Source organism: Stegostoma tigrinum, chromosome 2, assembly GCF_030684315.1.
Source record: "Stegostoma tigrinum isolate sSteTig4 chromosome 2, sSteTig4.hap1, whole genome shotgun sequence".
In the NCBI taxonomy this organism is placed as follows: Eukaryota; Metazoa; Chordata; class Chondrichthyes; order Orectolobiformes; family Stegostomatidae; genus Stegostoma; species Stegostoma tigrinum.
In genome coordinates, this window is record NC_081355.1 from 89,194,358 (window position 1) to 89,217,356 (window position 22,999).

Consider the following 22,999-nt stretch of genomic DNA (forward strand, 5'->3'; position numbering starts at 1 on the left):
AGTGGCTACCGAGTTGCCAGTAAGCCTTTTTTTGTTTTTGTTTTAATTCCAGATTTTCATTGACTCAGATTTTACCATCTGCTACGCTGGGATTCAAACTCATGTCTCAGAGCATTAACCTGGGTCTTTGGATTACTAGCCCTATTCCACTGCTGCCTCTTGACATAACTGATCTATTGAGTCAGTTCAAAAATGAGATTAATTTCTCCATTAAACTTTGCAAGCAGCTGACAGGGCTTTGGCAGCATTTGTACCAAATTGAGCTTAGTTCAAGATCCTTATGCTTTAAAACTGATTACTGCTGCTGACCAAAGCAATCTCTGCAAGAAATAGGGATGCACGTTTTCATAGAGAAACTGTTGTCACCATATTAATGATTGTGATCAAGCTTGATAATTTAAGTTCTTTCCTCACCTTTGTTATAATGTGAACTGTAATTATTGTCATGGATTTCATATTTTGAATACTACATCGTTATCAGTATTCTTTGAATTTGTTTTGAGAATTTTCCGTTCTGTCCCTAATAGCTTTGCTTTCTGTTGTAACATATTACCAATTGTGTTAGGTATCTTTATAAATTTTATTTTAAGTGAGGATTATTTATGCAGCTTAAATGGTATATGGTGGCATGCTGCTTTTTTTATTGTGCATTCAACAGAGCCGAATCTGTCTACTCTACTGAATAATGCACTAATTTTATAGCAGATTGTCTTATAGCTGTAATTGAAGTTTGTGCATTATTGGTGCCTATTTTAATCTTTTTGTTTTAAACTGGCATTGCAGCATTATCACAGTTGACCTACTGTTTTATATTTCAGCTGCTGAGAACACTAATGAGCAGTCACCGCCTACCCCAGGTATCATTATTGTTATAATGAAGGAAGACTCATTCCAAATTCTTTCTAGATTTTTGTTCTAGGTTACTTTTTAAGTAATATTTTAGTTGAAACTGTTTAGCTGTGTTATTGATGTCACCCAGGGGTTTGATAGTCCATTGGTTGCTGGAGATTGGATTGGTGGGGGTATTTTGAAAGAACCCCTCTAATTAAATTTCAGTCTTGACATTGTTAGTGGTCTATGCTATTCCTCTAGTTTTAGTGTGTGGGGGCAGGATTTTAATGTTAACAGAAGATGCATATTTTCCAAACTGCTTCTGATGTTCATGTAGAAATCAGTTCATGTATGGATTACATTGTACATATTGAATAGACTTGTCCTATATTGTCACTTACAGGATTGTTTACTTGGTAAAATGCAATTATCTTTGAACAGTTTTACCATTCTAGGTGTTGCTCATACAAACAAAGAAGTCTTTTTTTTCAGTCCTATAACTATTTCAACATGTCTCTTACACATCTTTCATACTCGCCTTCCACTGTCCCCTTTTTTAACTTTCTTGCATTGTCCATTTGAGTACTTGTTGTTTGTGTTGTTTGTCTCTATGTAAATATCAGACCCCTGCTCTTATCAAAATGTTTATGCTGTTCCACCTTCCTCTTGCAATTCTCTTAATCAATGCCTCATACATGCTTCTTCACTGATATACTGCATTTGTATATCTTACCTTAAAGACAAAGAAATAAAGGAAAGTGAGAACTGGTCAGGGATGTACCTTTATCCAGATGGTCTTCCTATCAATTTTCCAGTGGATTCGAAGCCATACCCTCGACCAGTACTGGCATGTCAAGAGGCCACGGCAGCACAAGGAGGTAAGGAAAACAAAGTTAAGATGGTACCAACCATCAAAGGGCAAAAACTGCAGGCTTGGGGTTAGTAGTAGAAATTAGACGCATTGAGATGGGCAGTGTTTTGGCTACTGCTGGAGAAGTCAGTGCTGTCTGTTTAGTATGTACATTTAGAACTTCGAACTGTACATCACAGGACTGGGCCTTTCAGTCCACCATGCCTGTGCTGACAATGATACCAATCTGAATTTATTCCATCTCCCTGCACGTGGTCTGTAACCCTGTATTCCATGCCTGTACATGTGTCTGTCTAAATACCATTGCTGTTCTATCTGCTTCTTCTACCTCCCCTGGCATTGTATCCCAGGCACCTGCTGCAATCTTTTTAAGAGACTTGCCTCACTAATTTCCTTTAAACTTCCTCCCCTCACCTTTTAAAGATTTGCTCCCCAGTATTTGATATTTCCACCCTCGGAAAAAGACCTTGGTTATCCAACATGTCTGTGCTTCTCATAATTTTGTATACTGCAGTGAGGTCATCTCAGCCTTCAGTGCTCTGGTGAAAACAATCCAGGTTTGTACAACCTCTCTTAATAGCTAATAGACTCCTGGTAAATCTCTTTCACACTCTCTCAACCCTATAATGTGGTGACAGTATATGCCAGTTGTTGATTTACCTTGGCATAAATTATTGTCAAGTACAATGAGATAAACCAGGAAGAATGAGAGGTTCTGTTTAGATTGATTTTGATTTATTTTTGTGGAATCATAACAAAATACTCTGCTAGGTACCCTTTTGCAGCATTCTGGTGTACTTTGTTGGTATTGACCAGCTTGCTGGAACTACATCATCTTGTTCCATTCTTACTTTTTGACGACAATTAAAAATGTCACTTGCAATGGCTTTTCCTCATTCTGTCTAACTACCTCTGATGGCCCCAATGATCTATCCTTGGCTCCTCCTAATTCTCACCTATGTGATCCTGGTGACCTCCTCAAAGATATACTTGTATCAATTTCGATATACATACTGAACATACCCAGTTCTACCTCACCACCAAACTTCTAAGTCCCCTCCATTGTCTCAGCTTGATTGATATATCCAGTTCTGAATGAGTAGAGATATCCTTCATTTAAATTTTGGGACAGCCAAATCATTGCCTTTGGTCCCTGCCAGAAACTTCATTCCCTAGTTACTAACTCCATTCCTATCCCTTCTAACTGCCCGAGGCTAAACCAGACTCAATGAAATTAATTTGCAACACTTTTGTCCTACTACCAAACCTGCCGGCTTCCATCTCCATAACATTGTTTGACCGTCATTTTGCTCAGCTGAATGCTGAAGTCATCATCCCTGCCTTTGCTGTCAACAAATGACTCTTCCAAAGGATTCCTGACCAACCTTCTACATTACTAATTAATAGGAGGATAGAGTACAAGAGCAAGGCTCATGTTAGGCATCAGGTGAATCATGTGCAGTTCTGGGCACTAATTTTAAGAAGCATTTTGGAGCATGTGCAGAAATGGTTTACAAGAATGGATCCAGGAATGAGGAATTTCAGTTGTCAGGATAGATTGGAGGAGTTGGACCTCTTTGAAGAGAAGTACGCTAAGAGGATGCCTGATAAACGTTTTCAAAATACTTGCATGCTTCTTCGAATAAATAGTGAGAAATTATTCCTGTTTGTAAAACGCACAAGAACAAGAGAGCATAGGTTTAAAGTGCTGTGCAAAAGAAACCAAGACGAAGCAAGGAAAACACTTTTCACTTAACATGTAGTTGGGGTATGGAATGCGCTGCCTCATTGTGGGTGGAGACAGGTTCAATTGAGGCATCCCACAGGGTGTTGGATGATAATTTTTATCCTAAAAATGTGCAACAGTATGAGGAAAATGCAGGAGATTTGCATTCTGTGATGTTCATTTAATGAGCTGGTAAAGGCACAATGGGCTGAATGGTCTCTGACACCATAACAGATTTGTGATTTTACCCTTGAAGTCATCAACATCTCAACTGCCGGTATCCTAATTTATACCAAGTCCTGCTCACCCATTACTCATTTTGCTGCTCTATATTGATTTTGGTTTTAAAACATTCCTTGTTTTCAAACACCTAGTTGCCTCCTATATTATTCTCCAATCCCCACATCCCTACTAAGAAGTCCATGCCAGTCTAATTCTGGCCTCTAAGCTTCCTCAGTTTTAACCTCTTCACTCTTGCTGGCCATGCCTTCAGCTTCCTTGCCTGCAGCTTTGGAGTTCCATACTGAAACTTCTTCACTTTCCTTCTCTAAGATGCTACTTTACATCTGAGATAATGGGAACTGCAGATGCTGGAGAATTCCAAGATAATAAAATGTGAGGCTGGATGAACACAGCAGGCCAAGCAGCATCTCAGGAGCACAAAAGCTGACGTTTCGGGCCTAGACCCTTCATCAGAGAGCCTCTCTGATGAAGGGTCTAGGCCCGAAACGTCAGCTTTTGTGCCCCTGAGATGCTGCTTGGCCTGCTGTGTTCATCCAGCCTCACATTTTATTATCTGGCTACTTTACATCTGCCTGTTTTAAGCGAGCATTTGCTGATTTGTGTAATTATCACCACATGTTGTACCACTTGTGACTTGGTGTTGTATTTTTCATTTTAAACTCCTGGTAATTGTTTTGGAGTGTTTTATTATGCTAAGTAGTGCAGTGATTGACTGTTTTGCCTTTGAGTCGAATCTGAAAACTTGCTTTGCACTGTCCATCAAACATTTCCTATAAAATGGCAAGAAATGTGAGCATTTCACAATTGTAATAATTACCAGTGAATCATGTTATAAAATTCTTGATGTATTGCTAAAAAACTTGAACATAATTGGTTCAATACAACCTATATAGTCATATACCAGAAAGGTCCCAGGCTTGACCTCTGGTGATTCCATAGTTAGTTGATATCTCTTCAGGCAATAGAAGGATAGTACTATTGATATTAGTGTCCCCATGTTTGGGAAATTGCAACTTGGTCTTTGTAGCTGATAACTTTTCAGCAGGAGTTACAGGATAAGTAATTTCAGTTTTTAGGTTGGGCTGAATGATGACCTGTGAAATTGTGAACAACTTTCTAGGCTTGTGGATGAAGAAAGGCTTGTTAAATCTGGAATGTAAATCTAGACCATAATATGGCTTCTATCTGGTATGAATCAGCACTTCAAAGAGAAGAACAGAGAGAGAGTTGGTGCAGGCTAGGTGGAGTTTAAGAATTGAAATGTTAGGGCCTCATTCTGTTTTATCTAATTTTGGCTTCCTTTTTAGCAACTTCAGCAGTTGATGACCTGTTAAGTTCTATAGGATCAAAAATTTTGGAAGATTACATCGCAAATTTTGATTTTGAGGAAACTATAATAGGTATGTATTTTCCTTGTTTTCAGCATGCATCCTTTAACTCTGTTTTTCCATGATTTGCTGGTAGCTTGTAGTTTTGTAAGCATACCTTTAAAAAGTTGGAAATAAAGCATTCTTTGTTAAACTGTATGGCGGCATTAAATAATTAACTTTTCTGCTAATGTCAATCAGTTGACATAAATCATAGAATATATTTTTAGGCAGCAAAAGTGGTCCTTTGGCCCAACCTGTCTGGCATATTGTCTTACATACTGTGGGGTTTGAAGTGTTGATCTGAATAGGTCTTAAATGTCTTGCGGGTTCCTGCTCTACCAGTCTTCTAAGTGAGTTCCAAATACCCAGAATGCTTCAAGTATCTATAGATATGCACACTAAGATCCCTCTCCTTCTCTCGTTCCTAGGATTTTACCTTTCAGCATGTACTTTCTTGCCTTGCTGGTTCTCCTAAGAATTCGTTCAGAATTCTCTGTCCCTGAGATCTATAAGCGTTTGGTCATTATGTTCAAGTTGAAAATCGACAGATTTTTTTTGGAAGCTGACAGAACTAAGGGATGTGGGGATAATGTAAGGAGGTGTAGTTGATGATAATGTAAGGAGGTGTAGTTGATGTTGAAGATTAATCATAGTTGTATTGAGTGGCCTTTTGCTATTGATTTTAAACAAAGAATAAAGGCTTTATGTAAAGTAACTATTTTCAAAGGATCAAGGGTAAATAATCAGACACAGATTTAAACTGTATCACACAGCAAAAGAACCAGAGGTGAGATGAGAAAAAAAATGTTTCTATGCCATGAATTGTCCACATTGAGTATTCTACCTGAAAGGATGGTAGAAACAGATTCACTAATAGCTCTCGAAAGAGAAATGGATAAATACTTAAGAGATAAATTTACATGGAAGCAGGAGTAACTGGATTTCACTTCACTACAACCAATGCAAAGGTTGAATGGCTATTTCCTATGCAACACAATTATATAATTTGTGTGTTATCCAGAACTTAAATTAAATGGCCCTCTAAATAATTAAACTTAAGTAGATAATGCTGTAAAAAGATGACCGTTCTGTAAGTCCTTTGCAAGGCTTCAATGACATCTGTTTATTATTAGTCTTAGCTAAATTTGAAATGACTGATAAAAATGCCGGGAAAGAAAACCCAAGGCTCAAGTGTCTGTCCAAGGCAAGTGACAGAGTAAACCTGCACTTTTACTTCCAATTGATTGCTGAGTAGGAAGTTACATAATCTGTTTTTGAGGAGGATTCTCCATTATCAGATCCCACAGTGCCACTTTTAAAATTTCAATTTACAGCATCGCTGAGTGGGAGATGCTGCCATGGGATGGTACCACAGATTTGTTATTGATAGGTGGGTGAGCTGTGGAGCTTGTAAATGTAGGCTTATGAAGACACATCCTAGAGATTGCAAGATAGGTATGACAATGTCTTTTGCCCCTGATGGATGCAGTTAATCGGGCTTTGTGACTGATGACTGTGGTGATACTGCAGAAATGACATTATGTAGTGATAGCAAGAACTGCAGATGCTGGAGTCAGAGTCAGTATAGTGTGGAGTTGGAGGAACACAGCAGGTCAGGCAGCAACATTTCCTGTTCCTCTGCCTGATCTGCTGTATTTCTCCAGCTCCATGTTGTGTTCACATTGTTTTATATATGGTACTACATAATCTGCTATAATTGCTGAAAAAATTTTGCAGCAATTATAAAACTATGCCATTGAGTTTGCTGTTACAAATCTATTTTTAAGATTGCACATTCATCCACCAAAATGAAATATTGTTGAAAAGAGAGATTTGCAGCTGGAGCTTTTTCTTTTGCACATATCAAGAAAAATATAACTTCCATAAATCGCAACTATTTGATATGTATCTGTAGTTCAGTGCTAGATATGTAGGCAGAATGCTGCAGTAGATATGGATGTTATTTCAAAATGGTGTGGTCCCATTATATAAGCTGGGAAAAGTTGCTATAATGACATTACCTTATTCAAAAATAAAAGTAATAAGGTGTGGCTCCCTTTTTTCAAGTGGGGTCCACATGCATATGCAACAAGTCTTTTTCTACACTGTTAATCCCTTTAAATTATCTCCCTCAGGCTTAAACCTAGGGTCTGCGATCTTACAACAGGGATAAACTTAAAATGGAGGTGTTCTGAGGAAAGGTCACTGGACTTGAAACATTCTCTCCAAATGCAGCAAGACCTGTTGAGGTTTTCCGGCAACTTTTTTGTTTTTATTTCTGATTTCCAGCATCTGCAGTTCTTTCTGTTTTTATGGTGAACTTACAAAACTTGGGTTGATGTCAAGCTGTTTGGCTATTTTGTTAGATTAAAATAGAAAGTGTGTGGAAAGCATAAATTCAACCTGTATGAAATATATCTTTACTAATTCAATGTTTTTCAAATTTCTCAGTTTTGTTTTTTGCTTCGTTACTCATGAGCAAAATCCCCACATTGTGGACATTCCAGTGCTGTGTGACCAAATTTGTTTGGAATTCAATCCTAAGCTCTTAACGTTTGGGCTGATGGAGTAATGATATTTATTTATTTGTATCTGCAGGGTTGGATTTTGTGACTGAATACCATTATAGAGGAAAGGATGAACCCTTATATTACTGTGAACTGTGCACTTGCGAATTGCCTCTTCAATGTGTTCTGGCACATATCTTTGGACTTAAGCACAAGATGCGTTATGTAGTATGTATATGTTGTCTAAATATCCCATGTTTTAAATATGTTTACTTCACAAACATCAGGTGAGATGATGGCCTAGTGGTAATGTTTAGTGACCACTTGCCAAAAGTGAGCTAATTAGAATATTCATATGGAGGACAGCAATTAACTCATTAAGAATTAGTTCTTATCGAGTGTTTCAGCATTTTCCTGAGACACACAAGGGTTCACGCTATCATGTGTAAATTTGTCTGCAAAGACACCACCACCTACATACCGAAGTCACACTGACTAACAGTCCAGCAATAATGTTAATGTAGAGAAGCTGGTAATGTTCTGGGGACCTACATTTAAATCTCCTCATGGTGGATAGTTGAAATTGAATTTAATGAAAGAAATCTGGAATTGAGTCTAAAAATGACCATGAATTCATTGTCGGTTGCCAGAGAAACCCGTCTGGTTCATTAATGTCCTTTAGGGTTGGAAACTGCCATCCTTAACATGGTCTGACCTTTGTGTGGCTGACCCACAGAAATGTGGCTGACTCTTAACTGCCCTAAGGACAGTTGGGGATGGGGAGTAAGTGTTGGCCCAGGCTGCGATGCCCACATCCCGTGAATGAATAAAAGAAATTTATTTGTACTGTTGAGTTTAAGAATATCGTCTTAATTTGAGCTGTTCAAACGTATCGTGATTACTGCATTGCATTATGGAGATGATGGTGTAGACCATCACTAAGCTAGACGGCCAAGAAATTTTAGGGTACTGTCAGAAAATGATGGGATATGGTCACTTTCATGAAGTTATGCTTGAATGTTGTTTATTTACTCGCATCATGGGTATATTTGACAAGGAAAATCATGACAAGTTTATTATTTTAAAAGAAATTGAATGAATAATTGAATAAATATTGATTCTGTCTTGCTTGCAATATATGTTAATCATTTTCACTTGGTTACTGAATACGTTTGAGTTCTGTAGTTCTTAAGCCATTCTCACTCTTGGATTTTTTTAAAAAAAAGAATTCTTGCAATGTGACTGCATATTTCCATCCCTATTTGACCTCTGAAAAAGTGGTGAGCTTTCTTCTTGACCCAAAGCAATCCATGTGCTATAAGCATACCCAGTGAGCAGGATTTTTCATTCTTAAGGGGGACATCTCAGGATTTTGATTTAGCAGCTGTGAAGGAATAAAAACATAGTTCCATGCCAGGGTAGTGAGTGATTTGGATGGGGACTTGGATTGTGGTATTCCCATGTGCATACTATTTTTAAAAAAATTTTTTTACATAGAATCCCTGCAGTCGGCCCAACAAGCCCACGCCAACCCTCAGAGCATCCCACCTAAGCTACGCATCCATCCCTGAACACTGTGTGGGCAATTTAGCATGGCCTATCCACCTAGCTCGCACATATTTAGACTGTGGGAGGAAGCCGGAGCACCCAGAGGAAACCCACGCAGACACTGGGAGTTTGCACAAACTACACACAGGCATTCACCTAAGGGTGGAATCAAACCAGGTCCCTGGCCCTGTGAGGCAGCAGTGCTGACCACTGAGCCACCGTGCCGCGTTATCGCCTAAGTGGCAGACCTCAAAATATGGATGGTGCTGTTGAAGCATGCTTGACAAGCTACTGCGGTGCATCTTGTAGGTACTAAACATTGCTTCTATTGTGTTCTAGTCATGGAGTGGAGAGAGTGAATTTTCACGTTGGTGGATGGGGTCCCAGTTATGTGGGTTCTATATGGTTAGTTAAAGCTTACGTTGTTGATGCTGAACTCTCACAGGCAAGTAAGGAGTATTCCTGGCTTTTTTTTTAAAATTCACTCTTGGGGCGTGGGCATTACTGCCTGGGCCAGCAATTGTTGCTCATTCCTAGTTGTCCTTGAGAAGGTGGTAGTGAACTGCTGCAGTCCACATGCTGTAGTAGACCCATAATGCTGTTTGGGTGGCAATTCCAGGATTTTGACCCAGCTGCAGTGAAGGGGCGACAATCTATTTCTAACTCAAAGGTGAGTGGCTTGGAAGGGAATTTGCAGGTGGTAATGTTCCAATGTATCTGTTGCTGTTGTTGTAAAGGAAGTGATTATAGTTTTAGAAGGTGCTGCCAAAGGATCTTTGGGGAATTTCTGAAGTGCATGTTATGGATAACGCACATTGCTGCTACCGAGTGTCAGTGGCGGATTGACTATTTGTGGAAATATAGCTAGTAAATGGACTTTGTGAAGTCAGGAGGTCAGTTACTTGCTGTGGATTTCCCAGTCTCGGACTTATTCTTGTCACTAAGTCTATTTGAGTCACTTTTTGATCATTGGTAACCTCCAGGATATTGTTGGTGGAGTGTTTATGATGGTAATGCTGTTGAATGTCAAAGATAGGTGGTTAGATTGAGCCTTTATTTAAATAGTCATATACTGGCATTTGTACGGTACAAATACCATTCATCAGTTCAAACTGAATGTGGCTTAGATTTTGCTGTAATGGGCATTGGTGGCTTCAGTCTTTAGTTCCAACTATTCGTAATCTATGTAGTGTCTGTGTCAAATATCAGAAGTTTGGAGAGTATTCGATCACTTGCCTGGATAATTGTAGCTCCTAAAACATAAGCTTGAATCCATCCAGATCAAAATTGCTGACTTTGCAAATTAAGCAGCCACTTTCACTGTCACTGGTGCATAGTGAAAGCACCGATTACTATCTACAGCAACCCATCAAACCTCCTTTTAGCAGAACCTTTCAAACCCATCACCACTGCTGCCACCACCACCACCTACAGAGACAACAGATACTTGAGAATACCATACAAACAAGGAGCAAGAGTATGCCACTCAACCCTTTTGAGCCTGCTTTGCCATTCAATAAGATCTTGGCACATCTGATTTTAACTTCCAGCTCTACATTCCTGCATAGCCTTGATAAGAACCTACATGCCTCTGCCTTTAAAAAAAAATTCTGCATCTACTGCCTTTTGTGGAAGAGAACTCCAAAGACATTCAGTCCTGTGAGAGAGGAAAAAAAATGCTTCCTCAACTCTGCTTTGGATGGGCAACCCCTTTTAAACTATGTTCCCTAGTTCTAAATTCTCCCAACACCAGACTGACTCCTTGGTGGCAGGACTGACATCTGAAGACAGAATGGATTCCTTTGAAATATATTGAGTTGTGGGGAATCTTGTAAACGGTGTACAATTCTAACAAAACTGGACAGGTTAAACACTTGAAAGATATTCCTGTTTACTGGGGAGTCCAGAACCAGGAGTCTCAGTCTAATGATACAGGATGGGCCATTTGGGACTGAACTGAAGAGAAATGTTTTCACCCCGAGAATGGAATTCTCTGTCATAGAAAACAGTTGAGGCCAAAACATTGAATGTTTTCACAAAGGAGATGGTTAGATATAATTTTAGAGTTAAAGGGGCCAAAGGGTATAGGGCAAAAGCTGGAACAATGTACTGAGTTGGATGATCAGCCATGATCATATTAAATGGTAGAGCCAGTTTTAACAGTTGAAATACCTACTCCTGTTCTTATTTTCCTGTTTTCTATTCTTTTGGCACCCACCCAAGTCCTCACAGGATCTTATATTTCAGTTGTTATCTGTGACTCTTCTAACCTCCTGGGAGATAATAAAATTGGTCAATGTACCTGATCTAGCCTTTACTTACAAGCAATTAGCTCATTCCAGATATTTTCGCCTAGTAAACCTTCTCTGACCTGCTCCTAATGCATTAACATCCATCAGTAAGTATGTTGACTAGTACACCTGTAGACAATAGTCCAGATGTGGTCTCACTGATGCCCTGTATGACTGACGAAGTGAACATCCATACTCTTACATTAATTGCCCTCACATTAAGCTATAACATTTCATGAGCTTCACCACAACATGCACGTTCCTACTGAACCAAATAACATCCTGGCTTGTTGAATGTGTTGCGAGTAATTTGAGGTAACAAATTAAGAGTTTTGAACATTAATGCTTATTAGAATGAGGATGATTTTTCTCCCTCATCACCAGGCATTCCTCTCATTGTATTATTACCTGGCATCACGACTATTTTTCTGCTAGTTTAGCAACTTCAGCATTTAGGTACTACTTCTGAATAAGAATAACAATCTTACACTTCAAGCACTTCAAGATAAATGAGTCAGTTTTCCTGTTGGAGGAACTTAAAGCTCAAAGGTGAACAAATTATCAGTATGGTACTATGTAATCCAACAACTTAAATTAAGCTACTAAACAACTGAGTATAGTCAATATTAGTATTTTTTAAACAACCGAAAGATGCTCAATCTTTGTGTTTCATCTTATTTGCCAGGGTCATTTGTGAGCCATTCTGGAATGTTCGTAAATATTGCTAGTTTTCTATGCATGAGATATGTTTTATTCTTTTCCAGAAAAAGAGGCATCCTGAGATATTGAAATTGAATGCAGGAAAATATAAAACGATTGTCAAGAAGAAAGCAACAGAAATTGAAAAGACAGATGGAAGAGGAAGGGTTAGGGTAAGTATACCTTTTAAAGTGCTCATTATTAGGAGCAAATGAAATCCAGGACAATAATAATAAGACCGACTAGATTAACTGCCTGACCACGATCTGAGGCTGAACTGTATTGTTCATAACTTCCATGTCCTTTTTAACCTTGTTTTTGGTGAGCTATGGAGACTTCTGGTGTTGTGATACTTGAAATTTAAAATTCTCATCCTTATATTCTAATCTGCCCTTGACCGTACTGTATTCTATCTTGGTAGCTTTCTTCAGCCATCCAGCAACTGTGTTCCTTAATTCTGACCTCGTATGCGTCCCTGATTTTTTACTTTCAGCCGTCCAAACCTGAACTTTGGAATTCCCCTTTCCATACTCTTGCCTCTCCACTTCCCTCTTCCATGAAAACACTTGTATAAAATCTATCTTTTAACCAAAATTTTGTTCATCTATTTTCTCATCGCTTGTGACTAAGCTGGATTTGGACTAAATTTTCTTTTTTGTTTTGAGAGCACCATGACACTTTATAAGCAGCTGCTGTTTGAGTTTTTTGGGATTCTTTTGGTTTTTAGGAGCTGTTTTATTTATTAGGTGATGCAGTCAGGCAGTAGATATTACCATCTATGTTTGATATTTGGTCATAGAGAATTTGAATATAGCTGAAAGAAAACACACTTTGTCAAAAGTTTTCATCTTCTGCTCATCGGGAGAATGTGTTAGAATACCAATTTAAGGGAATACCAACACTTATACTGTATGAGGGAAAGGTGCAAATTGGTTAGCAGTGGACTGATAAGTAGAGGTGTTGCCATGGCAAATGTATCACTTGATCCTGATTGACAATTAATTTACAGGCTGCTTAAAATTTTAAATAAGGCAGGATTCATTTTTGTCAGAGTATTGCCCTGAGAAATGAGCCAGTAAAGTGGGTGTACGTGTTCTGTTTGTCTGCCTCCAGTGAGTTAATGTAAATACCTTCCATCACTTACAAGTGTGCCCTACTGCAAACTTGACTGATTCCAAAATGATTATAGACCTGGCAGTAAACTATCAATCTGGTTAACTGGTTCATTCTTGATGCCTTTGTTACTGAATCCACTTGCTAGCCAGTGTACTTTTTTTTTAATCTCACGGAATTAACATTGATTCTCCCCTTAAGTTGTAAAACTTGCAAAATATCCAGATGTGTGCAAAACAAAAAGCCTCTAGTGTTCATTTTCAATAATATTCTTTTTATTTTAGATTTCCTTCTCTAGATATGAGTCTGTCTGGAAATAGGCAGATAGGAGCAGGACTAGGCCATTTTAATCTGTTGACTCTGCTACACCGTTTAGTTAAATCTTGGCTGATCATCCACTTCAGTGTCATATTTCCACACTGACTGTAGCACTTGATTTTATTAGTATCTGGTCATTTATCAATTGTTGTCTCGAACATGCTTTAATAGTTGAGCTTTCACACCCCTCTGAGGGGAAAGAAAGAAGTCACTGCCATCTGAGCAGTGAAGAAACCCTTTCTGAGCTCAGCTTTAAATGGCCTATCTCTTACTCTGAGATTGTATTCTGGATTCTGATTCTGGACACATTAGCAAGTGGAAACATCACATCGCTAAACTTATTGTGAACAATATGCTGATTATTATGTCCCATTGTTTAGAAGCAGTCACAAAGTGTTTAAATGTACAAAATACTCAAAAAAAAACAAAGCGGCCAACTTGCTTGGCTGACATAACACAGTATAGAGCTGGAAGAACACAGCGGGCTAGGCAGCAGCATGTTATCTCTGACTCCAGCATCTGCAATTCTTGTTATCTCTTGCTTGGCTGAAAGCTACACAGGACAAATGGAAATCAAAACAAGTTTGCTTCACTTACAATTTCAGCAGCTCTTTTTGTATTGACACTAACCAGTGAAAAGAAGGGATTGTTAATTTATGCAACTTAACAGTGCCCTTTCGAAACACCAAATTCATTCAATTACAATTGAGACAGACGAAAGAAACCCAAAAGCTTTAACCAATAATAGAGGTGAATAAAAGATTATAAACAGGGTAAACAAAACTCTGAAGATCACAAGTTCTCACACAACGTAAAGTTATTTTTTTCACACTCCTTTTGACTTTTGTAATGCTGACATGCCGTCGTCTGCAGTGTGATGGTCACTCTTTGAAGATCGATTGGTGAACTTGGGGTCTTGTATGAATGCTTTTTTTTGAGCTTTCTTGGTATTTGTCTTTATTTCTGTGCATGCACACTGAGAGGTGGGTGCCTTCTGTATGAAGGCTGTGGCTGCCTCTTTATCTCTGAGCTTTGTACTTCTGACTTTTTTTAAACACTGCAGCTCAACCAATCAGAAATGTTGTCTGGCAGAACTACCTTACACAGTGATTCTTGATGCTGTTCAGTCTTATTCTCCCTCTTACTGTTTCCAAAAAGCAACCGTGTAGTACACAACTCAGCAATATACAGCACTAGTTTTCAAGGTGCAAAATTTTGCTGCATATTTAGTTATACCAGACCAACATTGATTTCCGTTTATAGTTCCAAAAAAAAACAACTATGGTCTCTTCCAATATTAAACCCTGTATGAATTTTGTTTGTTTCAATGAGGCCACTTCTCATTCTTCAACATTCTGGAGAATACAGGCTGAGTTTCCTTAGTCTTGCCTTTGTAAGACAGTCCTCCCATCTAAACAATTTATCAGGTGAACATTAGTTGCATGCCTCTATGGCAAGTGTATCTTTCGTTAGATAAGGAGACCAAAACTACGAAATATTCCAGGTGTAGTCTTACTTAGGTTCTGTGCAGCTACGGCAAGGCATCTTCATTTGTGTACTCAAATAATAGAAAATAGGAGCCATGGTAGGTGATTTGACCCTTTGAGCTGCTAAACCATTCATTATAATAACTATGGCTGATCATACAACGCCATACACTCTCTTTTTGCTTTCTCCTCATACCCTTTGATCCCTTTAACCTTGAGAACTATCTCTAATTCATTGCAAATGTTCAATGTTTTAGCTTTCTGTGACAGAGAATTCCACAGGCTCACCACTCTCTGGGTGAAGAAATTTCTCTTCATCTCAGTCATTACCGGCCTACCCTGTATCCATCGACTGTGACCCTTTTGGACTCTTCGTTCATCAGGATCATTCTTCCTGCATTTACCCCATCTAGTCCTGCTAGAATGTTATCGTTTTCAGTGAGATGCCTGCTCCACCTTCTAAACTGCAGTTCATAGCCTTATGCTGAAGGCCAACATTTGATTGCTTCCTGTACCTGCATGCTAGCTTTTAGTGATTCATGAAGAAAGACATCTAAGTCCCATCGGTCATCAGCACTTCTCAACCTTTCACTGCTGGTACCTAATCAGTGGTGGTGGAGGTACCATTCTACCAATGATGGATCAGTGAAAGTTGGAAATTGATACACAACCAGAATTTTAGTGACACTGATTGTAGAGATAAATTTATTGCAAAGCTGGAAAAACTATTAGTCGTGCAGGGATTTGGAAATTGGGATAAAAATGTTAAGAGTAGACTTTGCTGGGCTGGGAGTAATTATAGGTCAGCAAGCGGGATAAATCAAGCTGTTTACAAAGACACTTGGCAAAAACAAAAATTGACACCGAGGTACGGATCGCCAAAGACTTGGCGAGGAGTAGTGTTTTATGGAGAATTTTAAAGGAACAGAAATAGAAGCTGAGGGGCTCAGGAAAGAAATTCTAAGGCTAAAGGCTTAGGTGACAGAAGGCAGAGCTGTTAATGGTGGAGCAACTAAAATTGAGGCTTGAGCAAGATACCAGAATTGCAGGTACATGGATACCTCTATGACTTGTAAGGCTGCAAGATTTTATGTAAGATTACTGTGCTGTAATGTTCTATGTTCTATTAGTTAATTGAATTTCTCATTATTATATTTGTCATAATAATTTTGGGAATAAAGTGTGTATTGTCAATCAGGAAACAGGTGATTTTGATCATGTTGGATGTTCTGTCACCTAGTGATCTTTTTACATGTATGTTTTACAGACAATTTAAATATCCCATTCCTCATACCTGATGAAGCATTTTGACGCATCTTGGGGCAATTTTGCATCAAATTTCAGTGAAAACAAACTTCAAATGAGTAAAAAGTAAATGTAAATCTCTAATGTTTGCTCCTCTTGGTAGGGTGTTGTATGTACTGTTAAGTTTTATTATGGCATTTCACCCTTATACCATTTCACTGGAAGGTTACTTTTTAAACTGGAATTTCTGGAATTTTGACTACATGATCCAAGTTGTTTCATTCAAGATCAGCTCTGTTTCGGCATGGCTTTTATTCTCTTCACATTTTTATTTTCTAAAAGCATTTTTCAAATTCCCGTAAGCATTGCCTAAAATTGTTTGGAGCGTATTAAGGAAAGAGTTCGGACTTCCAGGCAGATCCCTGAACTGTAAGATGTTGGGTTTGCACAATGCAGCCATCCCACACGTGACTTGATTGATGATCTAAATCTAGATTAAGTGCTGAAATATCAGTTAAAACACAAATTCAAGAGGGAGAAACCTATTTAAAATAGCCCTATAGGATTTGAAAGGTGACATATGGTACTCCATTTTGAGAAGACTATTTCATTCATCCTTCCAAAAATGTTGGACACCCAGCTACCAGATCAGTATTTGAGAGGAGAGATCTTATCAGATATTCAGTCCAAAATGTCATGACAGTTTACCTTTGGAATGACTGTGGCTTCTTACACAATCACATCGTGATTAATTTAATGTTGAATAATGCAGATATGAGTTTTGCTTTAAAATTGTTAAAGATCTCATGAGGATCATTGAGAAGATTCTTCTATGTATTCAACAAGTGATTAAAAATCAAGTTCTCTACAGAAATGATTTATTTTACAGAAAAGTAGAGGAAATGCTGTTTGAAATTTACTCTTCTAAATGCACTAAAGTTAGTATTTGGACAATAGCATTCATTAATAATGGTGATTTTTTTTTAAAATTTCAGGTTATCCGCGATTATAATGGACCTGCACTTAGTGAGAGGGTAGCTGCTGAGAAGGTGGCAGTTGAAGAAGGTGGTTAAGTACCAATGTTTGCTACTTTTAGTTTTTATAGTAGAAGAATTACTGAAGGATATGTGTAAAGGGTCTGTGTATTGCATTTTTAAAGTGACTTTAATTTTCAAGAGTAATTTTAGTTGTACATGTACCAAATGGTTCTGCCATTAAAACATACTGTAAACTTCAATGGAATCGAGCTTATGCAATTTCTATTCCTGTATGAGTACAGGATGAGGAGTAGGGCAGTTTACCCTTTTGAGCCCGTCTGTCATCAGTATCTATTCTGTGACTTCACCGCCTTTGCCTAATACCTTCGGATTAACAAAAATCTGATAAGAACCTAATGTAAGAACACGTGAAGTAGGAGCAAAAGTATAGAAGGAAAGAGTTCTTTGACATTCAATGATGTTACAATCACTGAATCCCCCACTATTAATATTGTATGTGGGTTACCGTTGACCAGAAACTCACTTGGACTCATCACATAAACCGAGTGGCTGCAGGACCAGGAATACTGTAGCAAGTACCTCACCTAACTCCCCAAAGCTTGTCCATCATTTACAAGGCACAACTCTGATGGAATGATCCCACTGGCCTGGATGGGTGCAGCTCCAACAACATCAAGAAGCTTGACGCCATCCAGGACGAAGCAGCAGTACATTTGCAAGCATTGACTCCCTCCACCACCAATGCTCAGTCAATAGCAGCATTGTGTACCATCTACAGGATGAATTTTAGAAAATTACCCAAGATTCTCAGCATCTTCCAAACCTCCTGGCCTACATGTGACTCGACTCACAGCATGTGGTTGACTCTCAAGTGCCCTCTGAGCAATTAGGAATGGGCAATAAATGCTGCCGAGTCAGCGATGCCTTTATCCCATGAATGAATTTTTTAAAAATGTAGATTAATAGAATTAGTTTACAATGTCATTGTGGTCAGCGCGAACATTTGGCCAAAAGGTCTGTCCCTGAGCTGAACTGTTCTGTGTTCTGGCACTTTTATGTATGGAGGTTTACTATTTACACTGATGCTTTGCCTTCTGTATGTACAATGACTGATTATCAACTAGAAGGAAATGGCTGTAGTCTGTTAAAACCAGTAAGCAATGAACAGAAAATGTAATGGCTGGCGTGCACAATTATATTCAACAAGGCGGGCAGCGTCTGTGGATAGAAAGAAAACAAATGAGTGTTTCATGTTGGTGATTCAGATTTCTAGCTTCTGTAATATTTTATTATTGTATTCGTGACTAGCTACATCGTAGCATATAAAAGCCAAGGGAATTTCCCAGTTGTATGATCAGGCTATTTAGTAAAAAGTTTAAATGCTGCTAAACCTAGCCTAAGCACCAGAAGTGTTCTTAAATTTATCATGCAATGAATCAAATGTAGTTAAATTTTATTTCCTTCTTTTTGACGTACTAAGTTCTGATTATTGACCAAGTGTTGTTTTTAATTGTAGAAAGTCAACTACTTGACATGGAATACAGTGGTTTTGACCAAGACCAGAGCACCAACATGGAAACCTCTTCCTCTCTTGATAATAGAATTAAAAGGTCTTCTGCTACCCCAAGTTCCAGATCATCCAGCAGACCAAGTTGTTCAAAAGGTATCGATCTACAGCATTTTTAATATCCTGTCTCAAAATTAAAATTAAATTTATGCCACAAAGTAGAACATACTTTTGCAGCTTGTTATGCTGCAAGTTCCCTGGGGTGATAATGTGCAGAATCCAGCTAGTAAGTGTGCTGTTGCATTTGTTAGGCTTGGTAGTAAGCCATTTACCTGCTGGTTCTACTGGCTTTAGACAGATAAATGTATTTACAGAATTAGGAATGCTAGATGTTTGATTTGTACTCTTATTCATGAGATACTCTCTTCACAAACAGTTACCCTTCAGTGATAGTAGGAGCTGCAGATGTTGGAGAATCTGAGATAATAAAGTGTAGAGCCGGATGAACACAGCAGGTCAAACAGCATCAGAGGAGCAGGAAGGCTGACGTTTCGGGCCTAGACCCTTCTTCATTATGGTCTGCTTGGCCTGCTGTGTTCATCCAGCTCTACACCTTGTTATCTCAGTTATCCATCAGTCTTTTGATTTTGAAATACTTCACTTTTACATAGGTTCTTGTGCTTTCCAAGTAAATTGGTCATCTTTTCCAGCTCTATAAAATAGCAGAAAGTCTGACTTGGTTCTACGCATGGGTGATTTTCTCTCTTCCTCTGCTTCGCCATTGGCAAGAGATTCTTTAGTTATTGTGTCCTACATGCTGGAATTGTCTCAACTATTTTTGTTTTGGATGAAGTTGAGGACATGTAGGGCAAAGCAGGGGTTGTGAAATTTAGCATATTGCCAGAATATTTCAGTCGATGGCTCCTGACTGCAGGTACTGATGCGCCGTTAATGTTTTTCACATTTCATATCTTATCTGCCATAATGATTGCCAACATAACAGCAACAAATGCAACTTATATTGTGGCTTTAACATAGACTATACTTTAAGGCATGTGAGTGAGAGGGAAAATTAATCTGAGAGAAAGAATTGACCTAAGGTTTAGTTGAAGACATGGTTTTTAAGGCGTGCTTAAAGCAAAAGACTTGAATGTGTGAAGTTTAAAGTAAGGATGGGACTTTCCAGAATTGTGGTTATAGGGGGAAAATCCTAAAGCCAGGGAACGTTAATTAGAGCATGGATGGTGGATGCATAAAATTTGACAGGATATAGGGAACAGACTTTATGATGAACTGAAATTTCACTTGGAGGATTGATGTTTGATGGAGGTTAGAAATATCAACTTTATTGTTCCCAGTGTTTTAATTCAAGGAATCAATCCCTCACTTAAGATTGTGTTACTTGTACATGAGCAATCTACTTTATTTCAAGGTGTTAAGAATTTTTTTGTAACAATTAATTCTGTTTCAGCTGGTTCTCGGTCAGATTCTAAATACTCCCGACGTGATTCCTCAACAAGTCGATATGATCAGACTAGGAAAAGAGAAAGCTATAAAGGTAGAACAGTTTTTTGTGTTCTATGATGAAATTTGTTGAAAGTCTGTATTCTCACCCTACATAAGATTTACCAAAATACAACAAGAAGCAAAACTGCCTTGTTAGTATCAATGGCATGCACTTTTTTTCACCATAGTTTATATATGCAGTGACAGTCAGAAGGGAAGCTGTCCGTTTCCTCTCCAGTGCTGCTTTCTTTTATTATAATACAGCGATCAGAAGTAGGGCCAATTTTATCAATGTGGTCTGATTAATATTGGATGCAGCGTTACCAGAACTCCCCTGCTATTGAGGATGACACTGCCCTGTAAGACTCCAGTCTGAAACATTGTGGAAATCCTAGCACTTTTTTTAAACATAAAGTTCAATATAAAGACAATTTTTGTTTGGAACGAGGTGTTTCTTGGAAATTCTGATTCTAGACAATCGCTTGTCTTGGTCACTTGAATTAATTTCAGGAAATTAATGGCTGTTTTGTTTCAATGGAGTTTGCAGAATTGGAGTTTGTGTTTGGGCGGTCACTCGGGGATAGTCTGCTGCAAAACAAGCTGCGCATCTTGTGCGTCCTATTTCTGAAATGGCTTACTATGAGATCAGGTTTGAACCTGATTGTTTCCTGGAAGAAAGACTGAAAAATCTTCTCAATATTGTATTTTCTGATCATACTGTATCTGCCAAGACTGCAGAGACCCCCCAATCATTCATGAGTTATAACTTGATCACACGTGCAGTAACTGACTTTGCAGTCTGTGCTTTATCCATTTTGCCTTCAACAGTAATCACCATTGGCCAGAAGGTGCTTTTCTCTTTTTTTAAAAAAGTAAATCTCTCCAAAGGATAAATTCATCCCCCTCCTCGACATGCACGTGTACGCGTCCGCACGTGCACACATCCTGTGTTTCGGGCACTGTGGTTGGGTGAATATTTGTGGTTTGGTTTTTTTGGCCTTGTCATGAGTTTCAGCAGTAAAATTGACATCTCAAGTATGCTGTCAAGTAGTGTACTTTGTTATTAATTAATTGGGCTGTATTCACTTTTTAAATATTTTTGAAGATACTAAATATTCTGGAGAAGACTGGCGAGATGAATGGGAACGATCAGTTAAGCGAACAAAGTATTTTAAACAAGATAAAGAAAGATTGAAAGAAAAAAGTACATATTCTGAGAGAGATAAAGACAGGAGACGGAAAAGTAGATTGGATTCTAAAGATGACTACAAGAAAGGAGACCGGTTTAGGTAATGCTTTGTGAAAGAATTTTCTTTTGCCTGTAGTACTGCCACTGACACATCATGCTGGCATCTTTAATAGTTTGAGAAAGCAAGGTTAAATATTGGCTGTATTCAGGCCAAAGGAATTTTACCACATACATGAATGGTTGGGCAGTAAACATGTCAATGAGCCAAAATTATTAGTGCTGTAAAATTACACCAATTACATTTCTGATTCTTTTGATACAGTCTGAAATTTCATTTCTTGGGGTACACAGAAGGGAACCTAAATATGAGTTGAAGAACCTTCTAAGGAGCAGAATGATATCTGGTGCAGTGACTGAAGTATTGTAGGGACATATTAAAAAAACACTGCTGTAACTTGTATCCCAACCCCCTGGATCTGCAAGTAGAATTTTGCAGTTTTCCCATTATGCATGTTTTAAGAACAGACTTGAAAATGGTCTCAATCTGTAAAGCTGCACTGAAATCTGAAATATGCTTGAGCAATATCTTCTATTAGAACCCTGGCAAACTACATACTTGAAATGGATTTGCAAGGTTAATGGAATGTAATGGTTACAGACTGGAAAATGATTAATACGAAACTCTTGAAGAAGGGAGGGAGGCAGAAGACAGGAAACTGTAGGCTAGTTAACCTGACCTTGGTGTTGGTAAGGTTTTGGAGCACTTGGAAGTGCGTGGTAAAATAGGTTTGACTTAGTACGGCTTTGTCAAGGGGAGGTCATGTCTGACAAATCAGTTAAAATTCTTTGAGTTGACAAGCAAGTTAGACAAAGGAGAGCTAGTAGATGTGATCTATTTGGATTTCCAGAATGCCTTTGACAAGGTGCTGCCCAGAAGACTGCTAAGTAGGATAAAAGCCCTTGGTGTTAAAGGAAAGATTCTGGCACGGATCGAAGATTGGCTGACTGGCAGAAAGGGTCTCGTGGTTGTAGAGAAGATGTTTCCATTTGTAGGACAGACTAGAACCTGAGGGCACAGCCTCTGAGTGAAGGGGTGAGCGATTTTAGAACTTTTACAGCTGGTCCATGCAGCTACCTGCTGGTGACCTGTTGCTTTTCCAGTTGAGCTGGACTGGTGTTAGTAAGTATGTAACTTGTCCACATTTTTGTTTAATCCTTCTTAATCCCCTTAACTTTCCTAATGGGAAATGTTCAGTGCCACAGTTGTTGCTGAAATTGCCAGAGGAATAGTTGGCTCATAATGAGTAGGTCAATTTCTCAATATTCTTATTATCTCAATTTAGATTAAAAAGGTCTCGTGGATATTAGTTCCCGGATGAAAAACATGAGCAATGGAGTGTTTTGAGGCATCAAGTTAATAGGGAATAAAAACCAATTGGCTAATACCTCCTGACATGGAAGGCAGATAAATATGTCATGCTAATAGGGAAACCTTTAAACTTTTCCTGATCAACTAGTTCGGAGATGTTATTACATATCTGTACAACAGG

At 38.5% G+C, this 22,999-nt stretch overlaps 1 protein-coding gene across 3 annotated transcripts in view; it reads left to right on the forward strand.

The window, feature by feature from the left end:
• si:ch211-197h24.6 (uncharacterized) overlaps nt 1–22,999 on the forward strand; it is an 81,415-nt gene that overhangs the window by 37,974 nt on the left and 20,442 nt on the right. For 2 of the 3 annotated variants that reach the window (XM_048556118.2, XM_048556137.2), the window contains 9 exons: nt 819–857; nt 1,572–1,709; nt 4,979–5,071; nt 7,640–7,776; nt 12,152–12,259; nt 17,245–17,317; nt 18,764–18,910; nt 20,226–20,312; nt 21,366–21,549. In XM_048556118.2, the coding sequence (XP_048412075.1) occupies nt 819–857; nt 1,572–1,709; nt 4,979–5,071; nt 7,640–7,776; nt 12,152–12,259; nt 17,245–17,317; nt 18,764–18,910; nt 20,226–20,312; nt 21,366–21,549 (1,006 nt within the window). The remainder of the gene's footprint in view (nt 1–818; nt 858–1,571; nt 1,710–4,978; nt 5,072–7,639; nt 7,777–12,151; nt 12,260–17,244; nt 17,318–18,763; nt 18,911–20,225; nt 20,313–21,365; nt 21,550–22,999) is intronic. The other variant, XM_048556128.2, reaches the window with a different exon arrangement.